General features: G+C 39.0%; 1 protein-coding gene across 12 annotated transcripts in view; it reads right to left on the bottom strand.

Annotated features, from left to right (window-relative positions):
* The window catches only part of NDRG3 (NDRG family member 3), a 61216-nt gene that overhangs the window by 11324 nt on the left and 33168 nt on the right, over positions 1-16724 (bottom strand). For all 12 annotated transcript variants that reach the window (XM_081149756.1, XM_081149760.1, XM_081149761.1 and 9 more), the window contains 9 exons: positions 13334-13439; positions 11742-11862; positions 9430-9492; positions 8206-8266; positions 6844-6930; positions 4184-4240; positions 1783-1886; positions 895-960; positions 723-774 (listed from right to left, as the gene is read on the bottom strand). In XM_081149756.1, the coding sequence (XP_081005882.1) occupies positions 723-774; positions 895-960; positions 1783-1886; positions 4184-4240; positions 6844-6930; positions 8206-8266; positions 9430-9492; positions 11742-11862; positions 13334-13439 (717 nt within the window). The remainder of the gene's footprint in view (positions 1-722; positions 775-894; positions 961-1782; positions 1887-4183; positions 4241-6843; positions 6931-8205; positions 8267-9429; positions 9493-11741; positions 11863-13333; positions 13440-16724) is intronic.

Below are 16724 nucleotides of genomic sequence, written 5' to 3'. Positions count from 1 at the left end.
CATCCCAGAAAAATGATCAAAGATTCAGGCAAAGATTTTATAAGGACATTCAACTGGAACATTATTAAGGGGACAAAATCAGAAATAATCAATAAGAGAATGAGGTTAAATAAACAAAGGTATACTTACAAGACTGAATAGTATACAGATACACTGACTTTATAATATAAAAATGCTATTAATAGTATTTAGTAATCAAGTCCCAAAACCTTGTATATTTAATACAATACAATCTATTTAAAAAATATATATAAAATAAAAGTTTGTCTTTAGGTAACTAGATCATGATTTTTCCTCAAGTTCTTCTATTTTCCAGTTTTTTCATATTTTCTACAATGAGCATAGATTATTTTTACTAATGTGCTATGTGCTTAAGAAGGAAGTAGAGAAAAGCATACAGGCTCCAGTAGCCTTCCAACTTGCTGATACAGTTCCAGATTTATGGTGGCCGCAGAAGGCTGAGGCTGCTAGCAATCTGACAACAAGCAAATGGTGTTTAGTTGAACTACTTGTCACAAAGTGAACTGATCCCTTCTGATGAAACCTAGTGTTCAATGAGCAATTAATTTTCTAAACTGGATAACAAAGAGCAAGAACTTCTATGTAATCAGAAATAATAAAAACTAGTATTTACAAACTGTTTTTAGTGCATCAGCAGTGTCCTACATACATTTTATTGCATTTTAATCTCATTAATCTTCACAACATCAGGACATACTTACCACAGCCTCAACTGCAGGTGAACTGTCCCCTACCACCAATAAAGTAGAACACCTGCGGAAAGCCAAAATAACAGGCGACACTCAGCAAGTAGAACAAATGCTCCACTGAACCCCGAATTTGTCTATGAAAGGCAGATACCCAGCAATTCAGAGTGGAAACTGGAGGACTTACTTCAAAGTCTTTGCTTTGTTATCGTTTTGGCCCAGCACGGGTCTTTCAATCTCCAGGTCTCTTCGTCTAGAGAACAAAGGAAGCAATGCCCTTTTCAGGTAAAATCATGACAACTCAGGTAATTTCCTGGTCACAAAAACCAAAATATTTCAAGGAATGTAAAAACTATCTTTCTTTCACAGCTGATGACGGAAGGGGGCCTTATGTGCTTCCTTCACAAGTAGCCATCCTGAGTGGTACAGAGCAGGAGGAAGGCTCCTAGCTCAACCCTGAAGGACTCTGTGGAATGCTAAAGGAGGCAACTGTAAAACTCAACAGGAACGCTACTGAAATCCTCAAGTCCTAAGAGTATTTAATTTTCCAACTAGTTTATAAAGGAATAAATTCCTTTAAGAGAGGGAAAATTTTGAGGGGGAACATTTTCCTTGTAACCAATAGTTATTAATAACCCTTTCTGATTTCAACTAAAAAAAATGAGGCTCTGTTCATGTGTTACTTCTGTCTGATGACAAGATGTCAGCAAAGGGAAAGTGAATCAAGGCCCAAGATTTCTATCATTTGTCTCCCCTACATGCATTTTTCTGTGCCACCTCAAATTGTGTGTTTTAATGTGTGTACATAACTTTAGGTACTTTTCATCTCAAAACACTTAAAAACTACAACCGGTATTTGAACTTGTGCACAACGGCCTTCAGTTCATTTATTCTTCTTGAAAGGGGTTTTTCTATCTGTTGGAAAGCCCTTCCTCTTCTACTATGGTAGATAAACAGCACAACAACAATCCCATCACACATCAAAAGGAGTTCATTTCCCCTTCCCCTCTCCCTTAAATATCCATTACCTTTTTAGACCTGGTTTGCATTTAAAGTAAATAGAAAACAACTGTACCCATTATAAGACCCCAGGAAGAGGTGTAGGTTTTCTTGGTTGATATCTTGGGCAATATGCAGTCTGTAGGTTTGAATCAGGTCCAGGTTGGCCTGCAACTCTTCCTAGAACAATTGGAAGAAGATGTGGGTAAACTTCTGAGCTACAGTATAAGCCTACTGTGTTTGGTTTGCAATCTGAATGCTCAAAACCAAAGCTCCCTGCCCATAAAGGGGTTGGCTAAAATATTTTTTATTTGGCCCAGCCGGGCGTGGCTCAGCGGTTGAGCCTTGACCTAGGATCCAGGTGACCGGGGTTCCATTCCAGGTCAGGGCACATGCCCAGGTTGTGGGCTCGATCCCCAGTCGGGGGCATGCAGGAGGCAGGTGATCAATGACTCTCTCATCATTGATGTTTCTCTCTCTCTCTCTCTCTCTCTCCTTTCCTCTCTCTGAAATCAATAAAGATATATTTAAAAAAAAAAAAAAAAAGTAAAATCTTTTTTATTTGTATCAGATTGGTTCAGTGCCACATTGTGTGTTGGATGAGGGCACCAAAGGATCTGTGATGGAAAAGGTTGGTAGTCAACTCTAGGTAATGTGCAAAAACTTGGAAATATGCAGAATAACACCAACTTCAGCTCAGAGGAAAACTGCACTAGATTTGGATTCAAGTACTAGCTGCAGAACTCAGGTCACCTAACCATTCAGAACTGCAGTTTTCTTATTTGTGTTTTTTTCCATGTTCTGCCATTTCTCATAAAAACAGAGACAATATCTGAAAAATGAAGATAATAACCAGCTACATGGCTGTTTTAAAGATTAAGTAAAAGTTACATGAACTGTAGAGTGTAAAATAAATGGAAAGTAACATTTCTCTTAATAGCCATAAATCTGTATAATTAACTTATCTATATCTTAACTGATATAACCAGTGTATTACTATTTATATACTATCACTTAATAATATACATTATAGAATTATATATTACATTCCATTTGACATACTAAGTCAATTTACAATTTAATCTTATTACCAATACTATTAAAGGTATAAAATTCAAGAGAAACAAAATGGTATACACAATAAGAAGTGAGTCTTCCTCCCTACCACCCCATTGCCCAATGGTCCCTCTCTTGCTGGACATCTCAGAGGCCATCAGAACCAGTCGCCAAGTTCTTGCATACATAAGCATGTATATATACACATATGTTTACACACACACACACCCCAGTAAGCAGTTTTAAGTAGAGGGAAAGTGTTTGCATTGGAGGAAAAAATGCATCAGGGATAGCAAGAGAGTGAGTTAATCTAGGGCAGTGTGTAAAGGTCACCAGCAATCCTTGTAGAGAAATAGAGATAAGGAGAAGATTTGTTTGCCTTCTCATTGTCAAATGGGTGAAGTAAGCCAAGAATAAGTTGGAAACTGACCAAATGGATCGCAGTCCACCTGAAGTTTAAGGACACTGGAATAACTCCAAGGAAACTTGGTAAACACTACAGACATTATGGTAAGAAAAGTAAACAATAAACGAAGCACACAGTAATTAGAGATGGAATTATCTAGACAGTTCCCTCTTGAAGGTGTGGAGAAGAACTTGAGTAGCAAAGTTTGAGATAAAAAAGGGAAGAAATGATATTGGTATAAAAGAAGCAAAATTGGCTTAAGTGCTAACAGAACTTCTTAGGCAAAGCTGTTATAAATCCCCCCCACACCTTTTTAAAAACACACAAACTGTTAGACTTACTATTCTACACATTGCTTTTCCACTTGAAGTTTGGTAAGGATCATTCCTTATTAGGACATTTGGAGCTGTTTCATTTATTAATACTACCTGTTTTCTCACACCATTGGCTAGTACAAACTGCAAACAATCACTCTTTTTAATTTTTGCTAATTTGATAGATTAAAAAAGGGGATATCACTGTGGTTTTTTCTCTTATTAATGAAGATGACATTATTCATGTTTAAAAACCTTATTTGAGCCCTAGCCGGCTTGGCTCAGTGATCAGAGTGTCGTCCTACAGACTGAAGGGTCCCAGGTTCGATTCCGGCCAAGGGGACGTACCTCAGTTGCAGGCTCAATTGAACAAGACAATCTGTAAGGTTCTTTTAGCATTAACATTTCTTGGTTTATTTTTTCTCTGAAATTTCTATTTCAGTGAAGCCTTTCCAAGATCTCATTATGACTCTAAGGATGTTTGGGGAGGCAAGTGATGTTGTGAAACATTAACAGATGGCATGCTGCTTACAGGGAACAGGTAAGAGTGTGTGTGTGTGTGTGGGGGGGGGGCCTGCCTTCTTCATCTCTCTCCAAATGCCAAAAGCCATGTGGCACTGACTTACCTTTTCCCTAAGACTAACCCTTTCTTTGCATGCAAGCCAATAAACATAGTTCTCCTGCCTGGAACAGGCACTTACCTGTCCAAAGTGATGAGCCAAAATAATGTCCACAACATTGGTTGTCAAGCCTGAGATCTAAAAAGAAAAATTTGTGTCAAGGGTGTTAAGTATATGTACAAATTTATCAAGCTGTCCACTTAAGATCAGTACAATTTACTGTGTACAATATATATTGTGTATAAATTGTGTTTAACAAACAAAAACACAACTAAGTGTCACATATTTCATGAGACAGTGGTTTCAAGAGACATGAGAAAAAGAAACAAGTCAGGGAAAAAAATGAAGTGTCTCCCTTCCAGAGTAATAATACAGCCTGATTTGAAGTTAGTGGCAGGAAGAAATGGGGCCATAACTTCTTTGAAAATTTAAGACCAAGAAGTCACATCTATTAGTTACTTCATTCTGTATTTACACAGGATTTATGGATAATACGAATCAGTTTACAATCACTCCCAAGCCTTCCAAGAGACAGAAACAAATTTTTTTCTTCCAGCTTCTGTTATCCTCATTTCAGAGAATGAGAGGAAACTGCTGTTTACTGAATGTTCTTACATTTTGAACATTTTTCTCCTAATTTTTCCCATTTCAAAATGATACTTATCATCTCTTTTTTCTCTGTTTGTTGCTGGGATTGTTTATATTTGTAAGTTCATTAGCATATTCTGTAGTTTCCTATCTAGATAGCAAATACCTTCCTTTTTCAGACAGCAAACACAACAATCCACACATCTTTGGGAGCAGTAGCACAGATGAGCTATTTGGGTTCACTGAATAGAGTGATTCATTCATTCATTTCACTTATTAAAAGAGTGAAAATGTAAACCACAGATTGGGAGAAGATATTTACATGTAGCTAGCAAAGAATTCATATGTAGAATATGCAAGAAACTCTCACAGATCAATAGGAAAAAGACCAGCAACCAGATTTAATTTAAAAAAAGGGCAGAAGACTTGATAGTCACTTCATAAAATGATATTCAAATGGTCAGTAAGTTTTGGAAAAGGTGCTCAACATCATGGGAAATACAAATTAAAACTCAGCTTTGCCCTGGCTGGGTGGCTCAGTTGGTTGGAGCATCACCAAAAAGGTTGCAAGTTCCATCCCTGGTCAGGGCACATACCCAGGTTTCGGGTTCAATCCCCAGTTGGGGCACATATGAGGCAACCGACCAATGTTTCTCTCTTATATCGATGTCTCTCTCAAATCAATTAAACATATCCTCAAGTGAGAATTAAAAAGAAAAAACAAAACAAAACAGCTTTATTTACCCATAAACCTTGCTTAAAATTAAAAAGATGCAACAATTAAAAATTATATAATAATGAAAGCTATTTTGGTGATGGATACCACATAAAAGCAAACTAATACTACAAATAAAACTGCTCATCTTTCATAAAAATTAGAAGGACTATCCCCGGTATGCCAAGGTTCCGGGTTTGATCCAGTCAGGGCACACACTGGAATCAACCAATAAATGCATAAATAAGTGGAATAACAAGTCAATGTTTCTCTCTCTGTCTCCTTCCCTCCCTCTCTAAAATCAATCAATAAACAAAACAAAAAAATAAATAAAAAGACTATCAAATGTTGGTGAGGGTGTGGAACAATGAACTTTCCTGCATTGCTAATATGTAAATTGGCCACTTTGGAACATTGGCAGTTATCTACTAAAGCTAAACAGACAACTGCCCTATGACCCAGCAATTCTGCTCCTAGCTATAGATCCAAATGAAATGAATGTGTAGGTCTATGAAAGACTGATAAAAGAATGTGCCCAGGAGCTTTATTCATAGTAACTACACAACTCATTTTGTGAATTCACACCACAGACTTCTAAACAACAATTAAAAATAACTGCTACACACAACATAAATGAGACAGACAATAATGAATTTTAAAAGCTAGATACAAGCCCGGCCAAGTGTGGCTCAGTGGCATCAACCTAGGATCCAGGAGATCGCGGTTCAATTACCAGTCAGGGCACATGCCTGGGTTTCGGGCTCAGTCCCCAGTCGGGGCGTGTAGGAGGCAGCCGATCAATGACTCTCTCATCATTGATGTTTCTATCTCTCTCTCTTCCTCTCTCTGAAATCAATAAAGATATTTAAAAAAAAAAAAAAAAGGTAGATACAAAAGAATACATTATTTTATTATTCCAATTAGGTGAAGTTTAACAATAGATAAAGCCAATCTATGGTGACTGCAGTCAGAATAACAGTTATTTTGGGAGAGGAAGTACTAATTAAGAACAGAGTTGGAGCCTGCCTGGTGTGGCTCAGTGGCTGAGCATAAACCCATGCACCAAGAGGTCACTGGTTAGATTACTGGTCAGATTACCAGTCAGGAAACATGCCTGGGTTTCAGGCTCCATCCCCAGTAGGGGGCATGCAGGAGGCAACCAATCGATGTTGAAGTTTCTCTCTATCGACGTTTCTATCTCTCCCTCTCCCTCTCCCTTCCTCTCTCTCTAAAATCAATAAAAACATATTAAAAAATAATAATAGATTTAAAAAAAAGAAGAGCACTGGAAATATTCTGTATATTGATTGGATGTGATTAGAAATGTAATTCATTAAGCTGTATAATTAAAACTTCTTGCCTTTCACCGTACAACCCTCAATGAAAAAATAAAAATAAAATAGATAAGCCAAGCCAATGGACACCATTTGGTGCTTACTTTGGAAGCTGCCCAGTCAATCCATCCTTTAGCGCAAGGGTCAACGTTAATGAGCACAAGGCCTTCCACAAGCTCTGGATGATTGAGCTAAAATAGAAGACAAAGACAATAGTATAAAAGTTCCACTCCTAGCATTCTTCTAAAAATATTGGAGCATGGTTACTCTCACTATGCTTTAATGCCTCAGATTTGAAAGTACGACTTCAGAAAGGTGTAAGGGAGGCTACTCAGAAAAATAGCTCTAAATCTGACTTAGCACCTGAAAAACCGATTTCTTAAAATTGCTGTCAAATAATCTTACCTTGCAAGGATCTATGGGGAGAGAGAGTTCTACAGCAGAGGAAGGCACCTGGTATCTCTTCAGTCGATTAGCTCATGGTAGGTCTTCCTTGCTGGGGGAAGTACCCTTGGAACATCTTGGCATAAAGGGCTGCTGAGACTTAAACTGGCTATTTCATATTCATATACCTTTGTTCCCAATAGGGGCTTCTTAAAGTTTTTGAAACCAGATGAATAGGCTATATACCACCTCCAAAAGACTGACCTCTCACCCAGGAGGCATTTGAAAAAAGTTTCTTAAATAAAAATCAATAGGAACATTTCTATGTAAACTCAAAACTCTCTAGCTTACTTTTTCCCCTCTGATTATACTGATTATGCACTCTTCAGAAAATCTGATAAACAGAAAAATTAAAAGCAGGGAATAAAATTTCATATTCTCTTACCACACAACATCAATTCCTGTTCCTATTTTGGTATATTTCCTTCTAGTCCTCTTCTATGCCTATGACAAACTTTATGTGATCTGTATTGTAACTTTGTTAATGTTTTAGTATATCCGAATAGCATCATTACAAGCTCTTCTTACAAAATTTTAATGGCTGTACAAAATTCCATTGCAAGCATTCTCTAAGAATTACTTTTTATTGATGATGTACTGCCCTCATTTGTGATTTTTCAGGTACTATAAGTTTGAAGCAAGGCTTTATACAACCTATATCTGGAGCTGACAAAATTTATTAAAAAGTTGATATAAGACCAGCAATAGTACCTGGTTATGTAACACAGCAGTAAGAACTGTGATCTAGCCCAGCCAGCCATGGCTCAGCGGTTGAGCATCAACCTAGGATCCAGGAAATCACGGTTCAATTCCTGGCCAGGGCACATGCCTGGGTTTCGGGCTCGATCCCCAGTTAGGGGCGTGCAGGAAGCAGCGGATCAATGACGACTCATCATTGATGTTTCATCTCTCTCTCCCTCTCCCTTCCTCTCTGAAATCAATACAGATATATATTTTTAAATAAAGAGCTGTGATCTAGGCAGTGTCTCAAGGATATTGAGACTAATCTTCCATGTACTTACTGCAAATTTGCTGAGGATGTAAGCTCCAGCTCCAACTCCAATCCCAATGATGCTTTTCACACTGTGAATGAAACACACAAACATTGATTGGGTTAACTCACTTGGAGGTAGCATGACAAACTGGAAAGAATTTGTTGGTTCAAATCCTGACTCTGATGCTTATCAGATAGAATTTGGTCAAATTTCTTTAACTTTCTGAGCCTTAGTTCCCTATCTATACAACAAAGTTATGACCACCTACTTCTAAGTTGACTTTAAGGGTTAAATGAAATGACTAAAATCTGGGAATTATCCCTGAGCACTCACTTTTCTATCACCTCCATGGCTAACCCCCATGACTGTTGTAATATTTTAACTACTCTCCCTGCTTTTTCTTTCATTCCTTTCAAACCAATTTTCTCCATAGCTACTCCTTTAAAAAAAAAAAAGAAAAGAAAACAGCTTTCTTGATGCTCAATTTACATATCTAGAGCGGTCATTTAAAAAGACCAAATTGGATTATCACTCTCCTGGTTAAAAGCCTTCAGTATTTTTTCTTTTTCAAAATTTTGAATAAAATCCCAAATTCTAACCTGATCTGTGAGATCAACGTAATCTGGTCCTTGTCTATTTCTCGAATTTCACCACATGCCTTTCTCCCACTTGCTCAATTGGACATAACAATCCTTCTGTCTGAAATCTTTTTGCCCTGGCTCTTGGTCTAGGTAGCTCCTTTCTATCCTCTAAATCTCATCCTAGATGGCACCTTCTTTGAGAGGCATTCTCTAACTAGCCTTATCTATATAGATCCTGCCATTATTCTCTATCACCCCCCCCCCCACTGACTCCTATAGCACTTTAGTTGTTATTGTTTGCTTACTTGTTAATTATTTCCCCCACTAAGATGTAAGCTCCACAAGGGCAGTGATTTTATTGTTTTGCTCACATAACATGTAGCAAATGTCAGACACATAGCAGAAAGTCCTTAAAAATCATGTGAAAGGCCCTGGCTGGGTGGCTCAGTTAGTTGGAGTGTCATCCTGTACACCAAAAGGTTGCAGGTTTGATTCCAGGTCAGGGCACATACTTAGGTTGTGGGTTCAATCCCAGGTCGGGGTGCATATGGGAGGGCAACCAACCAATTGACGTTTCTCTCTCTCTTTCTTAAAAAAAAAAATTCAATGAAAACATACCCTTGGGTGATAATTTAAAAAAAAAAGTGTGAGAACTGCAAAATGAACCTACCTTAAGTGGCTAAGAACAGGCGGCAGCATTTCAGCTAGTTCATCCATTGTGGGGTACTGGTACCTGAAATCCAGAAGGAAACCTCCTGAGTTAGAATGCACCTGTTTTCCAATTACAAGAACAGCTAGAAAAGTACAGGATTCTTAGATAAAAGCATTCCCTTTATCAAAGGCTCAAAGAAGGTGATTAGTAGTCTAGGAATGACTATGGTATGTTGTGTGATGTTCTATGACTGCCATGCTAAACAGGTTAGAGAACCTACATGTTTCTATATCCTCAAGAGCAGTCTCTCAGACCAGAGGAAGCCATTTGAGAAGAACAGGTGATATGGCTCGCTTTCAGGGTATTTCTAAATCCCTAACAATCATTTCAATTGGGGTTCAGGCTCAGTAAACTACCAACAGTAAGAATCAACTCAGGAAGTGCCTCTTGATCTGCTGCTTATATCTAGACAACTAAAAGCAAAAGTAGTCCAGCGGGTGTGGCTCAGTGGTTGAGCATCAACCCATGATACAGGAGATCACGGTTCAATTCCCAGTCAGGGCACATGCCCAGGTTGTGGGCCGATCCCCAGTGGAGGGTGTGCAGCAGGCAGCCAATCAACGACTCTCTCTCATTACTGATGTTTCTCTCTCTCTCTTTCTTCCTCTCTCTGAAATCAATTAAAAAAAAAAATTTTTTTAAAAAGAGGGTCAAAACCCTTTAAAACACACACACCAGTAAACAAAGCTTTACTGGGCCTAGGCATAGTCACAAATCCTGGACTCCTCATTATGAATGTTGTTTGTTTTACTTAGGCATAGGACAACATGGTTACTTTACTGTCTTTGAATTTGGTTGATGATATGAACCACTGGACTCTAAAATGATCAAGCACGCCCAGGAATGGATTTAGACTAGGAATCCAAGAAAAGTGTGGAGCACCCAGAGATTACAGAACCAAAGATCCTCTGCTTGAAACACAAGCCAGAGATTTCAACCAGTGTGCAGCAAGAGGCACGTCTCTGTGCTGCAAGGCTTTTTAAAACAAGCAGTACCTGACTACTCAGTCAGGGTCACTGACCCTTTTTCCCTCAAATAAAAAAATGACAACAGCCAACACAATAGCTGTCCATTGTGACTGGATCAAAATTATACCTATTCTTTTAGTCAGATCAGCAAAAAAAATATTTTTCGGTGTGCTGCAGAATTTTAGTAATTAGTTTATGTGTGCCATGACATTAAAAAGGTTGAAAATTGCTGCTTTAAACAATGAAGTGCGTTTTAGCCATTTGTGCACAAAACAGGCAAAAAGGAATGGGACCCAAATCTCACTGAATGTAAACTGGTCACTGGCCAATTTGCGTTTGAGAGACAGAAGAGCTTAGACATAGTCAATGACATGGATTCTGCAGCCACACTGCCTGGGTTAAAACCTCGCTCTGCTGCTTATTTATTATATAACCTCAGCCAAGTTACTTACTATCTCTGGGCTTTAGTTTCCTCACTTGTAAAATGGGAGTAATAGTAAACCTACCTCATAGTGCTGTAAAATGACTTAATAAAGTATTTAAAGCAGTGTCAGGAATATTCTGACTCTGGCTCCACCACGCAAAGCAGGTTTAGGATGAGGCTGAGAACTCCAAGTCGAGTAAAAATGCACCTCTACCTGACAAGGCAGATTCTCAGAATAAATGGTGACACAGATATTCGAATTCCTGTCACCAGATTGGGAGGAAGGGTGGGGAGATACTCCTAGGAAGCTCAAAGAGATCTGAGTGTGGGCCTAGGTAGTTGGGGAGGAACACAAAATGACAGATTTAAAATAGATGAAGAAGGGAACAGGTAAAAGACTGAAAAGTGGGTGTTCCAGACACTTCTGCCTAGCAATTATAGGAAGACAGGTTTCCGGTTTGGAAAGCCATTCCTGGATATGGAAAACATGCAGTTTTCCTCAATACACTGTACATAACAGCCCTCTCAGATCAAGGAGGAAATACGAGAATAGTTGGTTGATAAGTATAATCTGTAGGCTGTGCCAAAATCAGCTGGGAAGGGCCTAGCGGGTGTGGCTCAGTTGGTTGGGAATCATCCCATACACCAAAAGGTTGTGGGCTTGATCCCCAGTTGGGGAGCATGGAAGGCAACTGATGAATATTTCTTTCTCACATCGATGTTTCTTTCTCTCTCAAAAATCAATGAAAAACATATCCTCGGGTAAGGATAAAAAAAAAAATCAGCTGGGAAGGGAAACACACTAGTTCTCCCACTGGAACTCAGTCATTTGCTCTTCTGAGTGTATGTCTTCCAGAAGATCTTGCTTGTAGCCTTACCCTGTTGGGAAAGAAGGTGCACCTTCCTGTTGGCCTGGGGCATCCACATGACAGACAGCAAAGTGCTGAGTGATCTCTTGCATATCCTCAAAGTTAAAGAACGCATTGAAACAGGATTTATCTGTAAGAGTAAAAATACACGTAAGTCACAGGCTTTCCATTTCTCCCCAACTTTCCTCTACTGATCACAAAATTCTATAGCATCATCCTTTCACCGCCTTTTAATCACTGTCCCACTACACTGAGGTATCTGAACAATGTGTCTGATTCAAGCTGCCCTAAAAGCTGAATACCAGAAGTCTCAATGACTTGAAAATAACTAATTCTCAATTCTACAGAATGTCTACAAAGTAGAAACCAATTCTGGTGTTGCACAAGATAATCTTAAACCCATAGCACTGTCATTTTTCAATCTGACATAGAGACACTGATATATCCCAAGAATCTGGCTAGAGTGAGTATCTTGGGCTGCTTATATTCATCATGTGGAAGACTATCTCTTGGAAAAAAGGCTGGAGTGTAGGGAGGGGCTGCTGCTTCAATTGCCAACCTGTTAATATAACTGATTAAATCATTTCTCTATAAAAGCTCTAGCACTAGACTGTAGCCTCAAATGCAGACCACCTCTGAAAGCCAGAGATACGAAAGAAAATATATGTATAGAGACTCTGTGTGCCTGTAGCTAGGGCCAGAATCTTACACTACCATCCAGAAAAGTCCACTTAAAGTCACTGATGGCCGGCTGTAGCAAGAATACTTTTACCAATCATTAAAGAGTTCACCACAAAGTTAAGTTCAAACCCTGGATTTTTTAACCTGAAATATAAAAAAACACACCAAAGAAGTAGAGCCCTAGCCAGTTTGGCTCAGTGGTTAGAGTGTCAGCCCATGACTGAAGGGCATGTACCTCAGTTGTAGTGTGGGAGGTAACCAATCAATGTCTCTCTCACATTGATGATTCTTTCTTTCTCTCCCTCTTCCACTCTCTCTGAAAAACAATGGAAAAAATATCCTCAGGTGCCCTCGCTGGTTTGGCTCAGTGGTTAGAACGTCAGCTCGCAGACTGAAGGGTCCCGGGTTAGATTTCCGCCAAGGGCACGTACCTGCGTTGCAGGCTCCATCCCTGGCCCCAGTCGGGGCACACGTGTGAGAGGCAACCAATCAGCGTGTCCCTCTCATGTCGATGTTTCTCTCTCTCTGTCTCTCCCCCTCTCTATGGAAAAAATATCCTCAGGTGAGGATTAACAAACAAAACAAGACAAAACAAAATCCTCGGGTGAGGATTAAAAATAATAATAATAAGTACAGACAAAAAAGCCCTGGTTTTAGTTCTACTTTCTCAACCAGTTCACCATGTAACCTTCAGTTCTTCAGCAACTATGACACAGAGGCGAGATATAATGCCAGTATCCCCAAATGCATACTTCTGCACATTTCTAGGGAACTTGAATCCTGACAGTAACATGAAGAGGGAAGGTTAAGGCAGAGAGAAGAAAACCTATGTTCTAACACCAGGATCTCTTATGTGTGTGTTTAATACACAAAGATTAAAGATTATAATAAAAAGGGAAGATATAAAAAGAAATACATACGATTGAGGCCAATGTCATGATATGTCAGAATAACTGGTCTGTTTCCCTTCGGTAGGCCTCTTATAGTGGCGTGGACCATACCATGAGGTGTTTCTATGTCATGTTCCTGTAACGAGAGAATGTAAGGTCTCAGCAAAGGCAGAATGGACTTCCCAGGTTGCTAAAGTTTCGCCATATCTGATTCACAGCTATTTCCCATTAGCTAGGGCAGGACACATCACTGACACTAAACTATAAGCATACCAGAGAGATATATTATACAGAATATTACTACTTTCTAATTCATTTCAGATATACAAAAAATAAATGAGAAAAAATATATATCTTTTATCCACAGAGTTCACTTTCTTAAGTAGGGGGAAATCAGGGATCTGTTGATAATATATTTGCAAATGGCTATGGAAAGATCAACAAGTTGAGTAAGGAGCCAGTAAGACCTGAGGAAAGAAAAGCCAAGGAAGCAGAAGATATAAAGTTGCTAGGTAAAAAGCGAGAGGCTTCAGAACCTCTAAATGTATGTTCAGCAACTGATAGGTTCAGAAGACACCTATGAGTATGTATGCCTAAATCTCTCCCCTCTCCCAGGAGCTGTCATTCAGTATCACCCATGCATTCCAGGAGTGGCTCTTGGCTGCCAGGCTTATAGACTGCAACCTTAAGGCCACGGCTAACTGGAGTCAGGTGGGCATCTGGTCCATGCTGGGTCCCCTTTCTTCCCTGAGAATCTGTAATTGGCACTAAGAGATTCCATCCTCATCTTGGTTTTCCAGAAAAGAGATGTAAACTTGAGAGTTTATATTATGCATTTTCATTGCTCTAATTCCTGGTTCTTGCTTAATTTCTGAGACATCCATGGATTATCTCTGGTTTAAGCTAGTTTGGATAGGCTTGTTCCCTATACCCCAAAGGATCCTAACCAAAGCGATGAGTAAAGTTTAAGATGTAGTCAGAGCAGAGCTCAGGAACTCAACAAAGCTGGAACAAAATGCAATAATAGCTGCTAAGGCCCTGGCAGTTTTGCTAAGTGGTTAGAGCGTCAGCCAGCAACTAAAGGGTCCTGGGTTCGATTCCAGCCAAGGGCATGTACCTCAGTTGCAGGATCAATCCTGGGCCCGGGGTGCCACGTGCAGGAGGCAACCAGTCCATGTGTCTCTCTCACATCGATGTGTGTGTGTGTGTGTCTGTCTGAAAAAAGCAAAGGAAAAATATCCTCAGGTGAGGATAAAAAAAAAAAAGCTGCTAAGACCAGCACTAAGAGTGGTTGGGTGGAAGAGACTGTAGTTAACAGATTTATTCTAGTCTTCTTCAATGTCTATCTTTCTCAAAAGTAAAAAATTATCATGTCTAGCCTAGTGAATTTTTGCTGGCCAAGTCATCCACACCTATCTCAGAAAGCATTACAGTAGATAAGACAAGATTAACTTTGTCAATAAGAATCCCAACAAAGGCAAATCGCTTCCAAGTTAATTTCCTATCTAATAATGAACCTCATCAGAGCTTTGTTTTCTTCTCATGTGGGGCACAGAACAATCTTAGGCTAACAGACCATCAGTGTATCTCAAATCCTAGGCCCCAGGCTAGAGCAGATATCTCCATCAAATCAAACCATGAGCGACTCAATATTCTTGCTATTCTCTACTACTGCTACCTCCTAGTCAAAGAATTGGAAAAGGGAAGAAATGAAGGAGAGAACCAGGCACTGTGAACTAATGGCTATGAAATCAAGTACAGGGTTTGGATAGAAGGAATAGAAAGACAAATTCCTATCCCTGTATGAGCATTTCTCTTGTAGTAATGTCAGACTTCTTGAGGAACCCCCTCCACCACCATCAGGCTCACTCACTAACAACTATTTATTGAACCCTACTACCAGAACTTGGACTGAGCTCTGGGGACAAAACAGTGAATAAGAGACATGGTCCCTGTTCTCACAGAGAGATTATGTTCTAACAGGAGGGCAGACAATAAATATACAGGTCAACCAACCCATAATAATGGCTTGTGATAAGTGCTATGAAAGAAATAAACAGGATACTGTGATCGAAAATTGAGAAGACATTAACTCTATTAGAAGTCAGAACAGTGTAAATTAAATCACTGAAATGTGATTTCAAACACATAAGAATGGCAAAAATTTTAAAAGTTAGATAATGCCAAATGTTGGCCAAGATGTAGAGAACTAATAAGTCTCATACACTGTTGGTGGGCATGTAAACTGGACCAACTACTCTGGTGAACAATTTGGAAATTTCTAGTAAAGTTTAGAGGTTTCTACCCTATAGTAGTTTTGCTTTTAGGTATAATCTAAAGAAATCCTCAAACATGGTCATGCATGCAAAAAGAAATACACAGAAATATACGCTGAAGCCTTATTTATAATGTAAAAAAAATTGAAAATAGCCTACTCATCAATAGGGAAACTGATAAATGAATTATGACATATTCATATAATAAAAGATAAAAATTAATGAACCAGAACTACAAGCATTAATACATTGAGAACATCTTAAAAGCACAATGCTGAACTGAAATACAGAAAGATATTATATACCACATAAGTAGATTTTTTAAAAAGCAACACTATATAGATTACATATGTTCACATACATATATTTAAAGTGTAAAAACTTGGAGGAGAAGGAATGACACTAGCATTAGAACTTGTTTCCTCCTGAGAGATGACAGATTAAAAAAGGGAACTCAAGGAAGCTTTGCTCTCTCTCATGTTTTATTTTTTGACAGAAAAAATAAAGAGGGAGAGAGATGCAGGTTCCTGCCAGTGGGTGACACTACAGGAGAACCCAAATTGAAGAGAATGTGCAACATTTGTCATCCTGACAATCTAGTTACTGGAGACTCCCTTCTATCATATCCAAACCTTCAGTAGAGTCGTGTTTAAATATTCAGGCTTGGCCTCAGCTGTGCTACTGAGACCTAAGGGAAAAACCACTTTACACTTTGGCCCTTAGGTTAGCAGACCTCCTGAGGCCAGGTAATTGATGGGGGTAGTGTATGGGGGTGGGATGGGAGGGGAATAGTAAGCTGTGAGGGAAGCTCAGGATGATGATGAAAAGGGAGATATAACAGATGGGGTGAAAAAGAACATGTTAGAAGTAGGTGAAGGAATAGGGCAAAGTAACTGCTTGGTCATTTCATAATCTAGATGAAATTCAGAGTTAAAATTGGCTTACAAAACGTCAACTTTTTAGGGAGATCCCAGCTCCTACTTCCCATAATATACCCTCAAATTGTGTAATGACCAAAGTATCAAAGGGTCAGGAGTGCCCAAGCAACCTTTGGCTGTCAGTGTCTCATACAGATTCTCTTCATTTCAAAGTTTGTGAATGTAAATGTTATTAGCAGAATAAAGAATATAAAAAGAAAGGAGACA

This window comes from Miniopterus schreibersii (genome assembly GCF_964146895.1).
Source record: "Miniopterus schreibersii genome assembly, chromosome: 10".
Classification (NCBI taxonomy): Eukaryota; Metazoa; Chordata; class Mammalia; order Chiroptera; family Miniopteridae; genus Miniopterus; species Miniopterus schreibersii.
This window is presented reverse-complemented; position numbering and strand designations above follow the sequence as displayed.